General features: G+C 36.7%; 1 protein-coding gene across 2 annotated transcripts in view; it reads right to left on the reverse strand.

The window, feature by feature from the left end:
- SPIRE1 (spire type actin nucleation factor 1) overlaps positions 1-16,979 on the reverse strand; it is a 326,738-nt gene that overhangs the window by 80,376 nt on the left and 229,383 nt on the right. For both annotated transcript variants that reach the window (XM_090285845.1, XM_090285844.1), the window contains exon 7: positions 2,489-2,575. In XM_090285845.1, the coding sequence (XP_090141971.1) occupies positions 2,489-2,575 (87 nt within the window). The remainder of the gene's footprint in view (positions 1-2,488; positions 2,576-16,979) is intronic.

The following is a 16,979-nucleotide window of genomic DNA, read 5'->3' on the forward strand; positions in this document are numbered from 1 at the left end:
CTTGCTCTTGAGATATCCCTCCTGAATTTTTATCCACCACACATGGGTGAGAGACCAGCGCCCCTTCTACCTATCTCAATGTATGTGGTTTCTTTAATTTCATAGTTGTCAGCCTTACATTCAACTCAGTTTTTGATGATTCTGGCTGATGATTGTTCTATATTTTAATTGTGCTTTTGATGTGGTTGTGCAAAGAGGCAAGCCATGTCTGCCTATGCCACCATCTTGACTGGATCCCTTAAGATATCTGAAATTTTACTGCCTATGTTTTCCTCTAGGATTTTTATGGTATCAGAACTTACATTTAAGTCTTTAGCCATTTTTAGTTTATTCTGGTGTATGGTATAAGCTGGTGGTCTAGTTTCTTTTCTTTTTTTTCATACCAGTTAAGTTCCCCCAACACCATTTATTGAAGAGACTGTCTTTACACCATTGTATGCTCTTGTTTCATTTGCCAAATGTTAATTGCCTATAAAGGTGTGGGTTTATTTCTGGGCTCTCTTTTCCATTCCATTGATCTATTTGTCTGTTCCTATGCCAGTACCAGAGTGTTTTTATTAAAGTGGCCTTATAGGATAGTTTGATATCATGTATTGTGATCCCTTTCACTTTGTTCTTCTATATCAGGATTGCTGAGGCTCTTTGGGGTCTTTTTTGGTTCCATATAAATTTTTGGAATATTTGTTTTATATCTGTGAAATGCACCATTGGTATCTTAATAGAAATGTGTTGAATCTATAGATTACTTTGTCTACCATGGACATTTTAATGATGTTAATCTTCCAATCCATGAACACAGTATATTCTTCCATTTATTTGTAGCTTCCTTAATTTTTTTCTTCAGTGTCCTATAGTTTCCCAAATATAGGTCTTTTACCTCCTTGGTTAAATTTATTCCTAGATACCTCACTTTTTTTTTGTTGCAACAGTAGTTGGGATTGTTTTCTTTATTTCTCTTTCTGATAGTTCATTATTGGTGCATAAAAATGCCATCAATTTCTAAATACTGACTTTGTATTCTGCTACTTTGCCAAATTCATTTTTAGGTCTAGTAGTTTTTTGGTGGAGCCTATAGGATTTTCTATGTACAATATCATGTCATCTGTGAATAATGACAGTTTTACTTCCTCCTTTCCAATTTAGATGTCTTTATTTCTTCTTCTTGTCTGATTGCTGTGGCTAGAACTTCCAGTACTATGTTGAATAACAGTGGCAAAAGCGGGCATCCCTATCGTGTTCCTGATCTTAGAAGAAACACTTTTACTTTTTGCCCACTGAGTATGGTGTTGGTTGTAGAATATTTGTATATGGCCTTTATTATGTTGAGGTATGTTCCCTCTATTCCCACTCCACTGAGAGTTGTTATCATAAATGGGTGCTGGATTTTATCAAATGCTCTTCCTGATGGCAACAGTATTGATAAAAGACTATTTTTAAGTAATTATCAAATTTCTAAAGCAATAGAAAGATCGCTGAACTTCAGTTATTTATATGTATGTGCTCAACTTAGTTTAAAGAGACAATCTTCTAAAGAAAAAATTATGTCCCCGATATGCAGGTATGACAGGCAATGAATTGAAATGCAAGCTATACTTTATCTAACACTACTATTATTTTGAAATTAATATTTTTGTCATCACAACCTTCTCAGAATATTATCTTCATTCTATAGTTGAGTAAATAAAGGCTCTAGGAGGCTGATTAACTTGCTCAGAGACATGTGGCTGCTAAATTTCCTAGCTAGTGTGTAAATCCAGGTTCACCTGACTCCATGCTCTCCCTTCTCTACCATAACCTGCATTCTTAAAATTATTTCCTACGTGGCCTCTTTCCCTTGTTTTAAAAAGATTTATAAAAGGGATAATTAATTATGCTTCAGATATACACAAACTAGGACAGAAACACCATTTCCTTCTAGGTTAATGAATGTCACAAGTTTAAGAAGCTTTGCTGAGCACTGGCTATTGAGCCAAGGGGAAAATAAGTGAGGAACAAAGGAAACACAAACCAACATTCATCCAGATTAAAATATTCTCATTCCATGGTCATTAGAAACAACTCTTTTAACAGAGGAAGATAACTAATATAAAAGTAGATGTAAAGTAGGGTGCATTTACTGCAAAGTAGTATTGAAAGACAATTTAATCAAGGAGGTTATCAGCACTACAAAGTATACTGGAAGGGCAGGCAATCCACACCAGGTACAATTTGGTATTATAGTTAGCTATTATTCTAGGGAGTGTTTGTCCAGATTTTGCACCACAACCCAGGTTGTCTTGAATTAAAACATCTTAAGAGAGCCTATATTAAACAAATGTTTAGTATTCTCCTGTGACTTAAATGTAATCTACAGTTGGAAGTCATCATTCTGAGAACAAAAGCTCAATGTAAAAACTAACCACTTTCAGAGCTGAGTTCTAGATAACACCTACAGGAGAATAATTCATTCTGTGAATTCCAGTCAAGAAGAATATATCAAATTACATACTGGATTTAAAGGAGGTCTTGATCTGATGAAGTCCAGAATGATTTCATGAGCACTTTTTTTTAACCGAGGAGGAATATCACCATTCACCTGTGAAAAGACAAAAAGTAGAAGATTCATCTGGTTATAACAGTGATTTTTCAACCTGTGTGTTCCAAGAACCTTTAAAACATGCAATACCTGACTATTTAGTCTGGGGCACTGACATCTTTTCTTTTAGACTGGCAAATTAAAAAGAAAAAAATGACAACAGCCAACACAACAACAGCCATCCTATGTACATGCCCAGTCTTAAACCATAAACATATAGGTCATATAATAGAATTGCATCTTATGGTCACATTGTATAATAAGGTTGCATCTGATTAGTTAATTCTTGGTACCAAAAATTCTTATATACAAGTATAAGTACCTGATTTTTTTTTTAATCCTCACTGGAGGACATGCTTATTGGTTTTAGAGAGAGAAGAAGGGAGGGAGAGCAAGAGGGAGAGAAACATCTTTGTGAGAGAGAAACATCAACTGGTTGCCTCTCACATGTACCCCGGAGGACTGAACCTGCAACCTATGTATGTGCACTGACTGGGAATTGAATCTGAGATCTTTTGGTTTATGAAAGGACGCTGCAACCAACTGAACCATGCTGACCAGAGCTAGGCACCTGTTTTTTAAAAAGGTCACTTTGGACCAAAAGGAGGTAATTACTATTATTTTTTCTGTAAATCAATTAAAATTATACCTATTTTTTTTTGTTGTTGGATTGGCAAAAGTATATTTTTTCGTGTGCTGTACAATTTTAGTAATTAGTTTATATGTGCCATGAGATGAAATAGGTTGAAAATCACTGGATTATAGGATTATCATTATAAATTTCTGGGGACAGCTGTTATCTCAACATTTCACAAAATTACTGAAGTAATCTGTACTGTAGTTATGTAATCTGGCTACACCAAGGATGCATTTCAAATAATTAAAATGGAGAGTAAATTGCTGTGTGATTTAGAGCAAAAATAACTACTGCAGAATTGAAGAAAATCCAGGTTCACTTTAGTTCTATCATTTTGGACAATTATATAAAAGATACACCCCTTCCAATAAAAAGCTTCTAAAATTGTAAATGTAATAAATAATACTATGCTTATTAATTATTTTATGACTTAAAATACCTTTTATCTTTTGTCTTCATCCTTGTACAAAACTAGGTAATAGGAAGGACTGGTGGCCTGATTCACATTCTGTAGCTAAAACTCAGGCTCAGAGCAAAAGGGTATCAACTACACTCACAGAACTAGTAGGTATGATAGTTTCTGTGGAGCCCAGCTCTGTCTCTGATTCCTGCTCTTGTGTCCTCTCTTAAAAAGTAATGTGTTCCCAAAAAAAGTTTTTAAAAGAAAGAGAACCCCAGAATCCCACAAAAAGTATAATCTAAACCCTCATTCTGACCACTCAGAAGGCACAGTTGTAACAACTTTGTCATATTTATTTTCCAGTCTCATATAAAAGCTCCATAACACTTCTCCCCTCAACTTTTTGTGACCTACTCTTTGATTACTTCATCATATTCTACTAATTTTATAAATTTTATTGAAGAAAAGGATAATTTGGTTATTCCTCTAGCATCAATGGTTTTTTTATTTTATTTTTATTTTGATGGGTTAGACAGATTCTTTATGCTTCATAATTTGTTACTGAAAATGTCATGTAAAATTTTAGAATTCTTATAAAATTTGATAAAATCTTTTTCAAGTATTTTCTTACCTGAATTTTAAGAATTCTTATATACTCACCAATCTTAAATACTGTTTTATAATTGCTCACAGCCAGTAACCAGTTGGTCACTAATTATGAGTTTTAATTTTTTTGTCAATGTTACTATTGTGTCAACTAAGAAATAAAATTTAAAAAAAGAAAGAAAAAATAAAAAAACCTGAGCTGCCGCTCCCAGGACCGGTCCCCTCCCCAAATGAGGTCACCCTTTTCGAGTTCAGGATGTTTGACAAGCCTGAACATCTACTCTTTTTTCCCCTGTGTTCCTCCTTCCAGCCTCAAAAGAGGACAAGATGGCCCTCTGGCAAGATTCAGGTATAAAAGCTGGTTGAGCCCAGTCAAGCTTGTGACTGCTAGTATTTGGTTTAAGGAGGGCATGCAACCAGCAGCAGAGTTGGAGACCTATGTGGTACCATCCCTACCTGTGGATTTCATGTTACATAAGATTAAGAAAAAAATTTTTTATTTTATGAAACAATTTAATCAGACTTTTCTGTTACTTTCTATTATACTCCTGAACAGGATAGTACATTTTTCTAGCTGTTTTTCATATGCTTTACTTTAATGTTATTTCCATCAAAACAGACAACTTGAGGGAAATGGAGCAAATAAGGCCATGGTTCAAAGTTCCATTCCCTAAAGAAGAGCATTAACTTCAGTTACCTACCTCACTAGTCAGCAACTATATTCTGGATCTGAATTACAAAACGTACATCAGTGCTCATGAGGGAGATGGCATGACAGTATGGATGTGAGTCAGTGAAAGTCCTTACTAGTAGAAGGAAAAATAACTTTGTGCAAAAACCATTCTACTTCTGTATTAGTGAAGTTTCATACTTTAATATAAATACAGAACACAACCTGAAACAAGCTCTCTGAGCTGCAAGGATAAATAATTTCTATAAGAATACAAACAGTAGACCCAGAAGTAAATCAGATCAGTTGTAGAACTTGATCTTACTTTTGAGACACATGCCTTAAACAAATAACTTCTAAATAAGAGATATTAAATTACTACAACTTCGTCCTTAAAGGTGAGGAAAGTTATTGTTATAATTAATGCATTTTACTCAGGCATTTTGCAAAAGTCAACTGAAATGCTTTACATATCTATAAGTCAGTATTCTGAATAATATCCAATATGGCCAAGCCATTCAATTTCCACTATCTGCACCACAAATATATAGAAAAAAGTGGATTACTACAGCAGTTATGTAGTTTAAACCTGAGGATTAAATTAAAATATCTCAACCCTGGCTGTTGTAGCTCAGTGGACTGAGCGTCAGCCTGCGAACCAAGTGTCGCTGGTTCAATTCCCAGTCAGGGCACATAACTAGGTTGCACATCAGGTCGCCAGTTGGGGGCGGGAGTGAGAGGCAACCACACAGTGATGCTTCTCTCCCTCTCTTTCTTCTTTCCCCTCTCTCTAAAAATAAACAAACAAACAAATAAATAAATTTAAAAAATATATATCTCAACAAACTACTTCAGGTACAGATGTACCATGTGCGGAAATCCTCTGTATTTATACTTTATAAAAATATTTGTAATTAAAACAGTTAGAAAGCAGCATTATATTGATAACAACAATTTTTTAAATACTCAGTTTTTGAATGATTAAATGTGAGTAGCTGAGTTTCCAATAAAAATCTTAGCCTGTTTGTCTAAAACTTAAAAACTTCCCCACATGACACTGATTAACACTAGAAACCCCACGTGTTCAGTTCCTTGTACAGGGGCTCAGTATACACTTACTAAAGTGAACTGCTTAGAATTAGCTGGAGAAAAGATAGAAAAAGGAAAACAACAATGGCTACTATGAAGCAGAAACACCTATCCATTTTTCTTCACTTCCTACCTACAACCTCCAAATGAAAAAAAAAATTATTTATATGTAAATATAACAGGTTAAGTGACAAGCAGATGAACCACTGATACTCATAAAGAACACATTTAGAAACCACCTATTGTTTTGAAACTCTCAGAGGCTTCAACTTGATCCTTGAAAAAGCAACATATTTTTTTCTATTTTTATCTTAGGCAGACCCACAAATGATGACATAAGCCCACAATAAAAAATGTACAAAGCCAATGTATAGTTTAGTGATTAATATTGGGCACTTAAACAGAATTTCCCCCTAGCTTTATTCAGGTAAAACTAACAACAACAACAAAAAAAACTGTATATTTTTAAGGTATATTCTCAACAAATTTCAAGTATATAATACAGTGTAATTAACTATAGTCACCATGCTGTGCATTAGATCCCTAGAATTTAGTCATCTTATAACTGAAAGTTTGTACTCTTTGACCAATATCTCCCCATTTCCCCACCTCACAGTGATACCATACAGTATTTGTCTTTTTAAGTCTGGCTTATTTCACCTATCATAATGTCCTTCTGGTTCATCCATGTCATTGCACATAAAAAATTCACATGTAAGTGAACCAGCACAGTTCAAATCCATGTTGTGCAGGGTCAAATGTACACCCAGAAGTGGGATTGCTGGATCATACAGTAGTTCTATTTAAAAAAAATTTTTTGAGGAACCTTCATACTGTTTTACATTGTGGCTATATCAATTTACCTTCCACCAACAATGTACAAGGGTTCCCTTCCCTCCACACCCTAGCAACATTTGTTACCTTTTGTCTTTTGGTAGACACACTAACAAGTGTGAGATGATATTTCACTGTGGTTTTGATTTGTAATTCCCTGATTACTAGTGATGTTTAGTGCCTTTTACCTATACTTGTTGACCATTTGTATGTCTTCAGGTCCTTTGCCCATTTTTAAATTGTTTTTGTTTGTTTGCTATTGAGTTGTATGAGTTCCTTATGTATTTTAGATATTAACCTCTATTACCAGGTGTATATTTGCCTAATCAAATTTCATAAAAGTTTCTTTTAATTAAAAGAAAAAACCAAGTATCTCTAACATTGATGCAAACTGCTCTATATACACAGAGCAGTTACAAATCAGTAAGTCTAAAAACAAAAACATAAACAACAACAACAACAAAAAAAGAAATGCATGCAAAAGATATAATACTACTACAACTAGGAAAAACTGCATAATGCTTACTATGTTCCAAACACTTCTAAAAATTTTTATCTTGGAACTTTAAAAATGTCTAATTTGATCCACATAGCAACCCTGTGGGGTAGGTATCACTCAATTCCAAAAATGAGAAATCTAAGGCATACAGAAGTTAAGTAACATGCCCAAAGTGCCATAGAGTTAATGGCAGAACTAAGAATCAAACGTAGTTACCCTATTTCTGGAGTTAATGCTCTTAAGCATCATACATATTGCCTAAAACACATTAAAGAACATGTTTGACCTTATTCATAAATGAATTGCAAAATTAAATGAAATCTCACTTTCACTTACAGTATTGGTAGATAAAAATTTACTAGTATAGGGGATTTTCAAGATGGCTGCAGAATACGTAAAAGCTACACTCACCTCCTCCCAGCACTAAACAGGATTTACAGCTAAATTATAGAGCAATCAACATGAAGGACCAACTGTGGAACAGCTGAACAGGAGTATAATATCCAAGAATTTATAGAAGCAGCTACACAGAGACTGGTAAGAAGCCCAGAGATACAGAAAGCTGGCCCCTGCACCCACATGTGGTGGCTGAGAAACCAGAGGGATATATCAGCTGCAAAAGACCCCCGGCAAAGAGTGTGGGATCTCAACCTCATGCAGAGACCCCCAACCCAGAGTGCAAGGGCTGGGAAATGAAGCCCACATAGCACCTGGCAGTGAAAATCAGTGGGGACTCTGTCCATTGGGAAGAGGCGGGAGTCTGCTAGAATCCCAGTTGCTCTCCAAAGGGGCCAATGCACAAGAGCTTGTTCTTGGGCACTCACCTAGGAAGAGGGAAGGCGACTCAAGGCATACTAGAGTCATAAAGAAAAAATCTAGGTGGCGTGGCCCTGAACAGAGACCTTAAGGGTCAGCTACTGAGGTACTGGTCCTGAGTCAATATCCCACACTGCCTTCAGGCCCTATCTTCCCAGGGTCAGGCACTTGGATATTGTTATAGCAACAGCCACGGGAGTGCACTAACCTGGTCCTCCAAGTACTGGAGATACCACCCTGCCAAGCTTGAATCCGGCTGAAAGGTCTGTTGTCTTTATCAAACAGGGACCTCTGGTGCTCTCTTTCTCTGGAGAAACTACAGGCACACACTCAGACACCGAACTATGAGGCTTTTGGAAAGGGGTCCAGTCTTCCCTGCCACTTGCAGGCTTGACTAGCACCACCCTCATCAGAAGACTCTTAGTCTATCTTCCCAAGTCCCGATGGCCCCATACTGCTGAGTTCAATTTCTACGGTGAGGGAAGAGCCACTAAGAGCTGAAACCTTCGGAGCATGTCTCTCTCAGGAGACTCTTGTCCAGGTCTCTGACAGTGCAGCAGTGGAACAAAGAGGAGGCAAGCTGCTCGCCTCCCTCCCACAGGCATGACCTGCACCACCGCCAATGGAAAAGTATCTTGATCTGTTTTCCCAAGTCCTGGTGGGCCTACCCTGCTGAGCTTGCTCCTGCAGTGAGGACAGTTGGCTGCACACAACCTGAACTGGTGGTACGCTCCTACTGCAGAAGCTAAAGTTGGAGACTCTAGCAGAGACTGAGTAGGGCCACAAACTTCCCACTGAAAGCCTGACCACACTGCTCCTGAGTAGGGGACCCACTAACTCACTGTCCCAACCTGGATGCCCCACCCTACCAATCTTACGCTGTGTGGAAGGAGCAGTAGGGTAAAGCCAGTTGGGGCCAATTCTATATTCTTTCTAGAAAAGGCTCTGGAGGAAGTTCAGACAACCTCAGGGGATGGTAGAGAAGTCAACAGGTGGACAATGACCTCAGAGAGCCTTGGGCCTTTTATTGATCTGCCCCTAGATCAGAGCTGCAGGAAACTGACCCTTGTACACAGCGTGGCCCCTCCCATGCATACCCAGGATGAGTAGATTCAGGCACAACCAGTGAATAGAGTGGTAGCTCCAGATAGGTAGCCAGGGCCAGTTACACACAATATCTGACAACGTCCTGCACCAGTACCCTGCCCAAGTGGGCCAAGAGCAAACACAACCAGTGGTGGGCTTCAAACCTCACCAGAGCTCAACCCAACTAACCATACAAAGAGAAAAGCCAAAGAAGGACTCCAGAAGGCACCAGACCCCAGTGGGAATGACTCCACCTTGGGGCCAGCTCCCTGAACAGCTCCATACTTGTACACAGAGTAAGGTCTGTGGGAGGCAGGTCTGTATGGTATTGGAAACTGTGACCTCTCTTTGAGCCGGGACCGTCCCATGGGTCCATAAGTCTTAAGGACAAGCTGGTTGGCATGCTCCAATTCCTGCACAACTGTTCCCACTCTTCAGAGGGTCTTAGGAAAAGAGATAAGAATGCAATGTGCTCTTTGAAACTAGTGAAGCCTGCTCTGCTTTGTGTAACTCCTAATCTATGTCAACAGAATGTTTAACTCTCTGAGTGTAGTCTAAACTTTGTACTCTGGCACTGGAAGTCTGAACCTCTTATTACTATATGTTGATTCATACTTCTCTTTGTCCTTGCTAGTGATAGTTAGGAGGGGGGTTGCCTCCTCAAGTCATGCATTTCTGCACATAGCCAACCTAATAAAAATTCAGACCTAAAGAAGATTCAGAAGTGTCCTCCACAGAGAGGCACTCCCCTTCTCTTTCCTCAGACATTTCACCTCTGAGTCAGTCATTTCATCTGCGTTGGGGATCTGCAGGATAGGTACCCCACAGAGGTCTATCCTGATAGTCAGCCAGCTTGAGGGTTAACTCCACCCTTGAATGGACCAACAGCATTCAAGACTCAGCTACAACAGGAGGGGGCACATAACCCACACAAGAAACGCTTCTGTAGCACCTAGATCAGGTGATCTAGAACACTGCCCCATTAAGACCCACAAGACACCAACATCAGAAAGTCTTCATAGCAAGCTTGGGAGTCATAGAAGATCTACCTAATATACAGAGCCAAACACAAAAAAGCAGACAAAATGGGGAGACAAAGAAATATGGCCCAAATAAAAGAACAAGAGAAATTGCCAGAAAAAGAATTAAATGAAATAGAACCAGATGCAGCCTTATAAGGATGCTCAAAGACTTTAGAAAAAGAATGGATGATTGCAATGAGAACACAAAGAAAGAAAATGACAGGCCAATATTATTGATGAACATAGACGCTAAAATCCTCAACAAAATATTGGCAAATCAGATCCAGCGATACATTAAAAAGATCATACACCATGATCAAATGAGATTCATTCCAGGGATGCAAGGATGGTATAATATTCCCAAATTAGTAAATGTAATATACCACAGAACAAAATGAAAGACAAAAATCACATGATCATATCAATAGATGCTGAATAAACATTTGATAAAGTACAGCACCCATTTATGATAAAAACTCTCAGCAAAGTGGGACTAGAGGGAGCATACCTCAACACTATAAAGGCCATATATGAGAAATCTGCAGACAACATCATATTCAATGGGAAAAAACTGAAATCTTTCCCTCTAATATCAGACAAAAGACAAGGGTGTCCACTCACTCCACTTCTATCCAACATACTTTTGCAAGTTCCAATCACAGCAATCAGACAATAAAAAGAAATAAAAGGCATACAAATTGGAAAGGAGGAAGTAAAACTGTCATTATATGCAGGTGATCTGATAATGTACATAGAAAACCCTATAACCTCCACCAAAAAAGCTACTTGACCTAATAAGTGAATTTGGCAAAACAGCAGGGTACAAATTCAATATTCAGAAATCAAAGGGATTTCTGTACATCAACAATGAAATATCAGAGACAGAAACTAGATAAAAAATCCCATTTACTATAGCAACAAGAAAAATTAACTTAACCAAGGAGGTAAAAGACCTGTACTCAGAAAACTACAGAACACTGAAGAAATTAAGGAACATACAAATAAATGGAAGCATATACCATGTTAATGGATGGGAAGAATCAACATCATTAAAATGCCCATACTACCCAAAGCAATTTATATATTCAATGCAATCCGTATTAAAATACCAATGACATTTCACAGACCTAGAACAAATATTTCAAAAATTTACATGAAATCAAAAATGACCCTGAACAGCCTCAACAACCTTGAGAAAGAAGAACAAAGTATGAGGGATCATAATACCTGATATCAAACTATATTACAAGGCCACTGTAATCAGTCTGGTACTGGAATAGAACAGACATATAAATCAATGGAACAGAATAGAGAGCCCGGAAATAAACCCAGGTCTCTATGGTTAATTAATATTTGACAAAGTGGGCAGGAGCATAAAATGGAAGAAAACAGCCTCTTTAACAAATGGTGTTGGGAGAACTGGACAAGGACATGCAAAAAAATGAAACTAGAACACCAACTTACACTATACACCAGAATAAACTCAAGATGGATCAAAGACTTAAGTGTAAGCTGTGAAACCATAAAAGTCCTAGAGGAAAGCAGAGGCAGTAAAATTTTAGATATCCCACGTAGCAATATTTTCACCAATATACCTCCTAGGGCAAGGGAAATAAAGGAAAGAACAAATGGGATTACATCAAATTAAAGAGTTTTTGCTCAGCTAAAGAAAACATCAGCAAAATGAAAAGGAAACCAACCATTTGGGATAACAGTTGCCAACGATACCTTGGACAAGGGTTTAATCTCTGAAATATATAAAGAACTTACATGACTCAACATCAGGAAGACAGACAATCCAATTAAAAATGGGCAAATGACCTGAACAGACACTTCTCCAAGTAGGACATACAGAGGATCCATAGGCATGAGAAACGATGTTCAACATCACTAGCCATCAGAGAGATGCAAATTCAGACCACAATGAGATGCTACCTCTCATTGGTCAGAATGGCCATCATTAACAAATCAACAAACAACAAGTGCTGGTGAGGATGTGGAGAAAAAGAAACCCTTGTGCTCTGTTAATGAGAATGTAGACTGGTGCAGCCACTGTGGAAAACAATGAAATTTCCTCAGAAAACTAAAAATGGAACTGCCTTTTGATCCAGTGATTCCACTGCTAGGATTATACCGGAAGAATCCTGAAACACCAATTCAAAACAACCTATGCATCCCATGTTCATAGCGGTGCTATTTATAATAGGCAAGTCCTGAAATAGCCTACATGCCCATCAGTGGATGAATGGATCGAAAAATGTGGTACATTTACACAATGGAATGTTATGCAGCAGAAAAAAAGAACTCCTACCTTCTGCAACAGCATGGATGGAACTGGAGAGTACTATGCTAAGTGAATTAAGCCAGGCAGTGAAAGACAAATACCACATGATCTCATCTAATACAAGAACCTAATGAAGAAAACAAATGAGTAAAATAGAAACTGAGGCATGGAAACAAGGGACAGACTGACAGTGACCAGGACGGGGGGTGCGGGGGGAAAAGGGAAGTAGGAAAAACAGGGGAAGTGTCTAGTCAACAAACATGTATAAATGACCCATGGACATGGACAACAGGGTGGGGACTGACTGTGGGAGAGGGGCTGGGGTGAGCAAAGCAGAGGAGAGCAATGGGGGAAAAATGGGACTACTGTAATAGAACTCCAATAAAAAATAAATAAAATAAAAATAAAAATAGTGAACTCTAGTTAATGATACACATTCTAAGAGAAAAATATACTGGTGCCTGCAATTTATTATAAAATACATAGAAAAAAATGATATGGGCGAATGTATAGATATGTGATAGAACAGAGTAAAATGTTAATGACAGAATCTAGATCATGGATATATGGGTGTTCACTATAAAATACATTGCATTTTTATGTTTGAAAATGTTAGAAAACTTATATTTTCTAATTGTTACTGGTAACAGAAATTCAATATATTTTTATGTACTTTCCTTGTATCTAGTAACCTTGATAAATCACATTTAACTATTGATTCATCAAACTCATTCCTACCAATCTGTTCCTAAGTACTAATTCTGGTACCAAAACCTGTATCAGTCAGGATTCAACCAGATAAACAGAACCAACAGAGAAGATAAGAGATTTATTGCCATAAATTGGCTTTCGTAGTTGTGGGGATGGGCTAGAGAAGTTCAAAATCTGCCAGGAGGGATAGGCTGGAACTCTCAAGCACAGGTCTGAAGCTGCTGTCCAAGCAGAATTTCTTCTTTGGGAAAGCCTCAGCTCTGCTTTTGTGGTTTTTCCACTGATTAAAGCAAGCCTAACCAGATTATCTTCCTTATTAAAGTTAACTGATTATGGACTTTAATAATATCTAGTAAATATTACTTTCATAGGTTTACAGCAATCCATAGATTAATATTTGACTGAAAATCTACGGTCTGCCAAGGTGGAACTTTAAAAAACCCATCACAATACAAGCAAGTTATGTGAAAACAATGAGAGTTTTATTTCCTCCTTGCATATCATCAAATCTTCCCTTCCTTCCTTCCCCTCCCTCTTTCCCTCTTTCTCTCTCTCTCTCTCTCTTTCTTTCTTCCTCCCTTCCTTCCTTCCTTCCTTCCTTCCTTCCTTCCTTCCTTCCTTCCTTCCTTCCTTCCTTCCTTCCTTCCTTTCTCTCTTTCTTTCGCTCTATCGTTCTCTCTTTCTCCTTCCTTCCTTCCTTCCTTCCTTCCTTTCTTTTCTTTCTTTCTGCCTGCTTTATACCACTGGCTACAAGCTCTGTTATAACACTGAATAAAGGTGGTGTTTACCAACACTCTAATCTCAAGGAGAAACTTTCAATATTTCATTATTAAGTATGAGGATTTATGTAGGCTTTTTATAGATATTCATGATAAAATTATGAAAATTCTGGGTGATTATATTTTTAAAGCTTTATTCATGTATAATTCACATACTATAAAGTTGTCTCATTTTTAAATGAGAGAATTTCCTGATTTTGCAGTGAATTTCAATCATTTGTAACATATTTATAGAGTTCTGTAACCATCACCACAATCCAACTTTAGAACATTTCCATCATCCCCCCAAAAGATTCCTCTGCCTACTTGCATCCTCCCTTTTTCCACTCTGAGCATCAGACAACTACAATGTCTCTATACAGACTGACTTTTTTTGGCATTTTATACATATAGAATCATATAATTTGTAGTTCTTTGTTCTGGTCTCAGTTTATCTTTAATATCATTTTCCATTCTTTTACTTTTAATCTCTTGTAGATAATATATAAAGAAAAAAATTCAGTCTGACAATCTTTGTCTTTTGATTGAAGTGTTAAATCCATGCATATTTAATGTCAATAGTGGGATGCTCAGTTAAGTCACAGATCATTTTTGCTCCTCTGTTCCCATTAACTAACTTTTTGTATTAAGTAGAGCACCATTGTAATTATTTTGTTGCCTTAACTATATTCACTTTATTTTCTCAGTTACTGCTCTAGGAATCACAATATACATCTTAACTTATCACAATATAATTCAGATTAAACTAATTTAATGAAATAAAATGAAACTGAACTAACAAGGAAAACGGGGACAGACTCATAGATGAAAAGCAAGATGACAGATGGTGGGGGAAGTTAGGGGGTTGGAGGGATTGAGCAAAAAGGAAAAAGGACTCATGGACATGGACAACAGTGTGGCAATCACTGGGGGGAGGTTGGTATAAGGGGACTAAATGGTAATGGAAAAAATACAATAAAGATTCAACTTAAAAAAGTAAAAACTAATTTGTTCCAATTAACTCCATTCATTCTCTTCATTTTGTGCTATTAACATTACTTATGTGTTATAACCCAAAATTGCTTCTGTAAATTTTTGTTTTTAGAAGTTAAAAGAATTATTTAGACAGTCTTTTATAGATCCTACATTTCTTATATTCTTCATGTTCTCCTGTGGGCCTGTATTAGCATCTGGTTTTATTTCCTGGCTTCAGTATAGCTCCATTTTGACTCCTTTCTTTGAAGTTAAAAGACAATTATTATCATAAATATTATATCATTATATGTTATAAACTGAACAATACAAGTTCATCATTGTTTTATAAAATCTCTTTTAAATCAGAGAAGAGAATAAAAGAGAAAAATATTCATGCTGCTTTTTATACTTATATAATTACCCTGATTGGTACTCTGTTTCTTTGTGTATGTAGATTCAAGTTATCACCTGGTATTATTTCTTTTCAGACTAAAGAGGTTCCTTTAATATTGATTGTAAGTCAGGTCTGCTAGCAATGAATTATGTCTTTAGCTTGAAATGCCTTTATTTTGCTTTCATTTCTGAAGTACAGTTTTGCAATATGTAAGAATATTTCATTGTTGTTTTCTTCTTTCAGTACTTTGAATATGTCACCCTACTATCTTTTGGCCTTCACTGTCTCTAATTGGAAGTCAAATGTTAATTTATTAACAGTTTTATTGTACATGATCCATAGTTTTTCTCTTGCTGCTTTAAAGATATTTTTTGTCTTCCATCAGTTTAATTATGATGGGTCTTAGGACCTCCCTGTGTTTATCTTATTTGCATTCGTTGAACTTTTTGAATGTGTAGATATTTTTCTTTTCAAAAAAATCAAACTTGTTTGTAGCCATTACTTCTTCAAATATTTTTGCAGTCACTTTTTCTATCACTTTTTTCTTTCTTGGACTCCTATTACACATATTTTGGTAATGTTGATGGTATCTCACAGGCCTTTGAAGATCTGTTCATTTTTTCCACTAGTTTTTCAGGCTAGAGAATTACTTCTGATCTACAATAACATACCATATAATGATATTTCGATAAACAATGAACTGCATATATGACGGTGGTCTCATAAGATGATAACGGAGCTAAAATATTCCTATCACTAGTGACATTGTAGATGTTGTAACATTGTAGCACAATAAAATACTCTTATGTTTGTGGTGAGGTGTAAACCTACTGCGTTGCTGGTACTATAAAAATATAGCACATACAATTATGGCTGTAGGCTATAACGTCTAGGTTTGTGTAAGTACAGTCTATGATGTTTGCACAACAACAAATCACTTAATGATGAATTTCCACCATTAAGTAGTTTATGACTATACAAAATTTCCTGATTCTTTCTTCTGCCAGGTCAGGTCTGGGTTTTTCACGTTAGTGAATATTTCATTTCAGTCCTTTTCAGCTCCAGAATTTCTACTTGTTTCTTTTTAATAATTTCTCTTTATTCTCTAGTTAGAAATCACTGACATTATACTTTAATTATTTTAAATGTTTTCATTTAAGATATTTTTTGAAGTCTTTGAGTTCTCGGTTCTGTATCTAGGGCTCCTCAGAAAAAAATAGTTTCTACTGCCTCCCCTCCCACTCACCAACCTTGCATATAAGCTACACTACCCTGTTTCTTTGTTGTGTATAATGCTCTATTGTAAACTGGACATCTAAAATAATATGTTGTAGGAAACGCTGGATTTTGATCTCATCCTCTCAAAGGGTGATTGTTACTGTTTTGTTCAGTGACTTCTACTGAGTCTATTTCCCTTGCCATGTGTGGCTTCTGATGTTTGCTCAATTTTTAAAAAGTTCTTGTTTTTATTTTTAAGGATGGCTTCCTAGGAGTTACCCCTGGGTCAGCAAAGTACTTAATGGTTGGCCAATGATATGTCTAAAGTAGTGCTTAAACACATTTAGTTAGCAAGCCTTCCTGCATTTGCCATTGGATTTCTGTGTGACTTCAAAATTCAAGGAG

This window comes from Furipterus horrens, unplaced genomic scaffold (genome assembly GCF_987537825.1).
Source record: "Furipterus horrens unplaced genomic scaffold, mFurHor1.1.pri manual_scaffold_8, whole genome shotgun sequence".
Lineage (NCBI taxonomy): Eukaryota > Metazoa > Chordata > Mammalia > Chiroptera > Furipteridae > Furipterus > Furipterus horrens.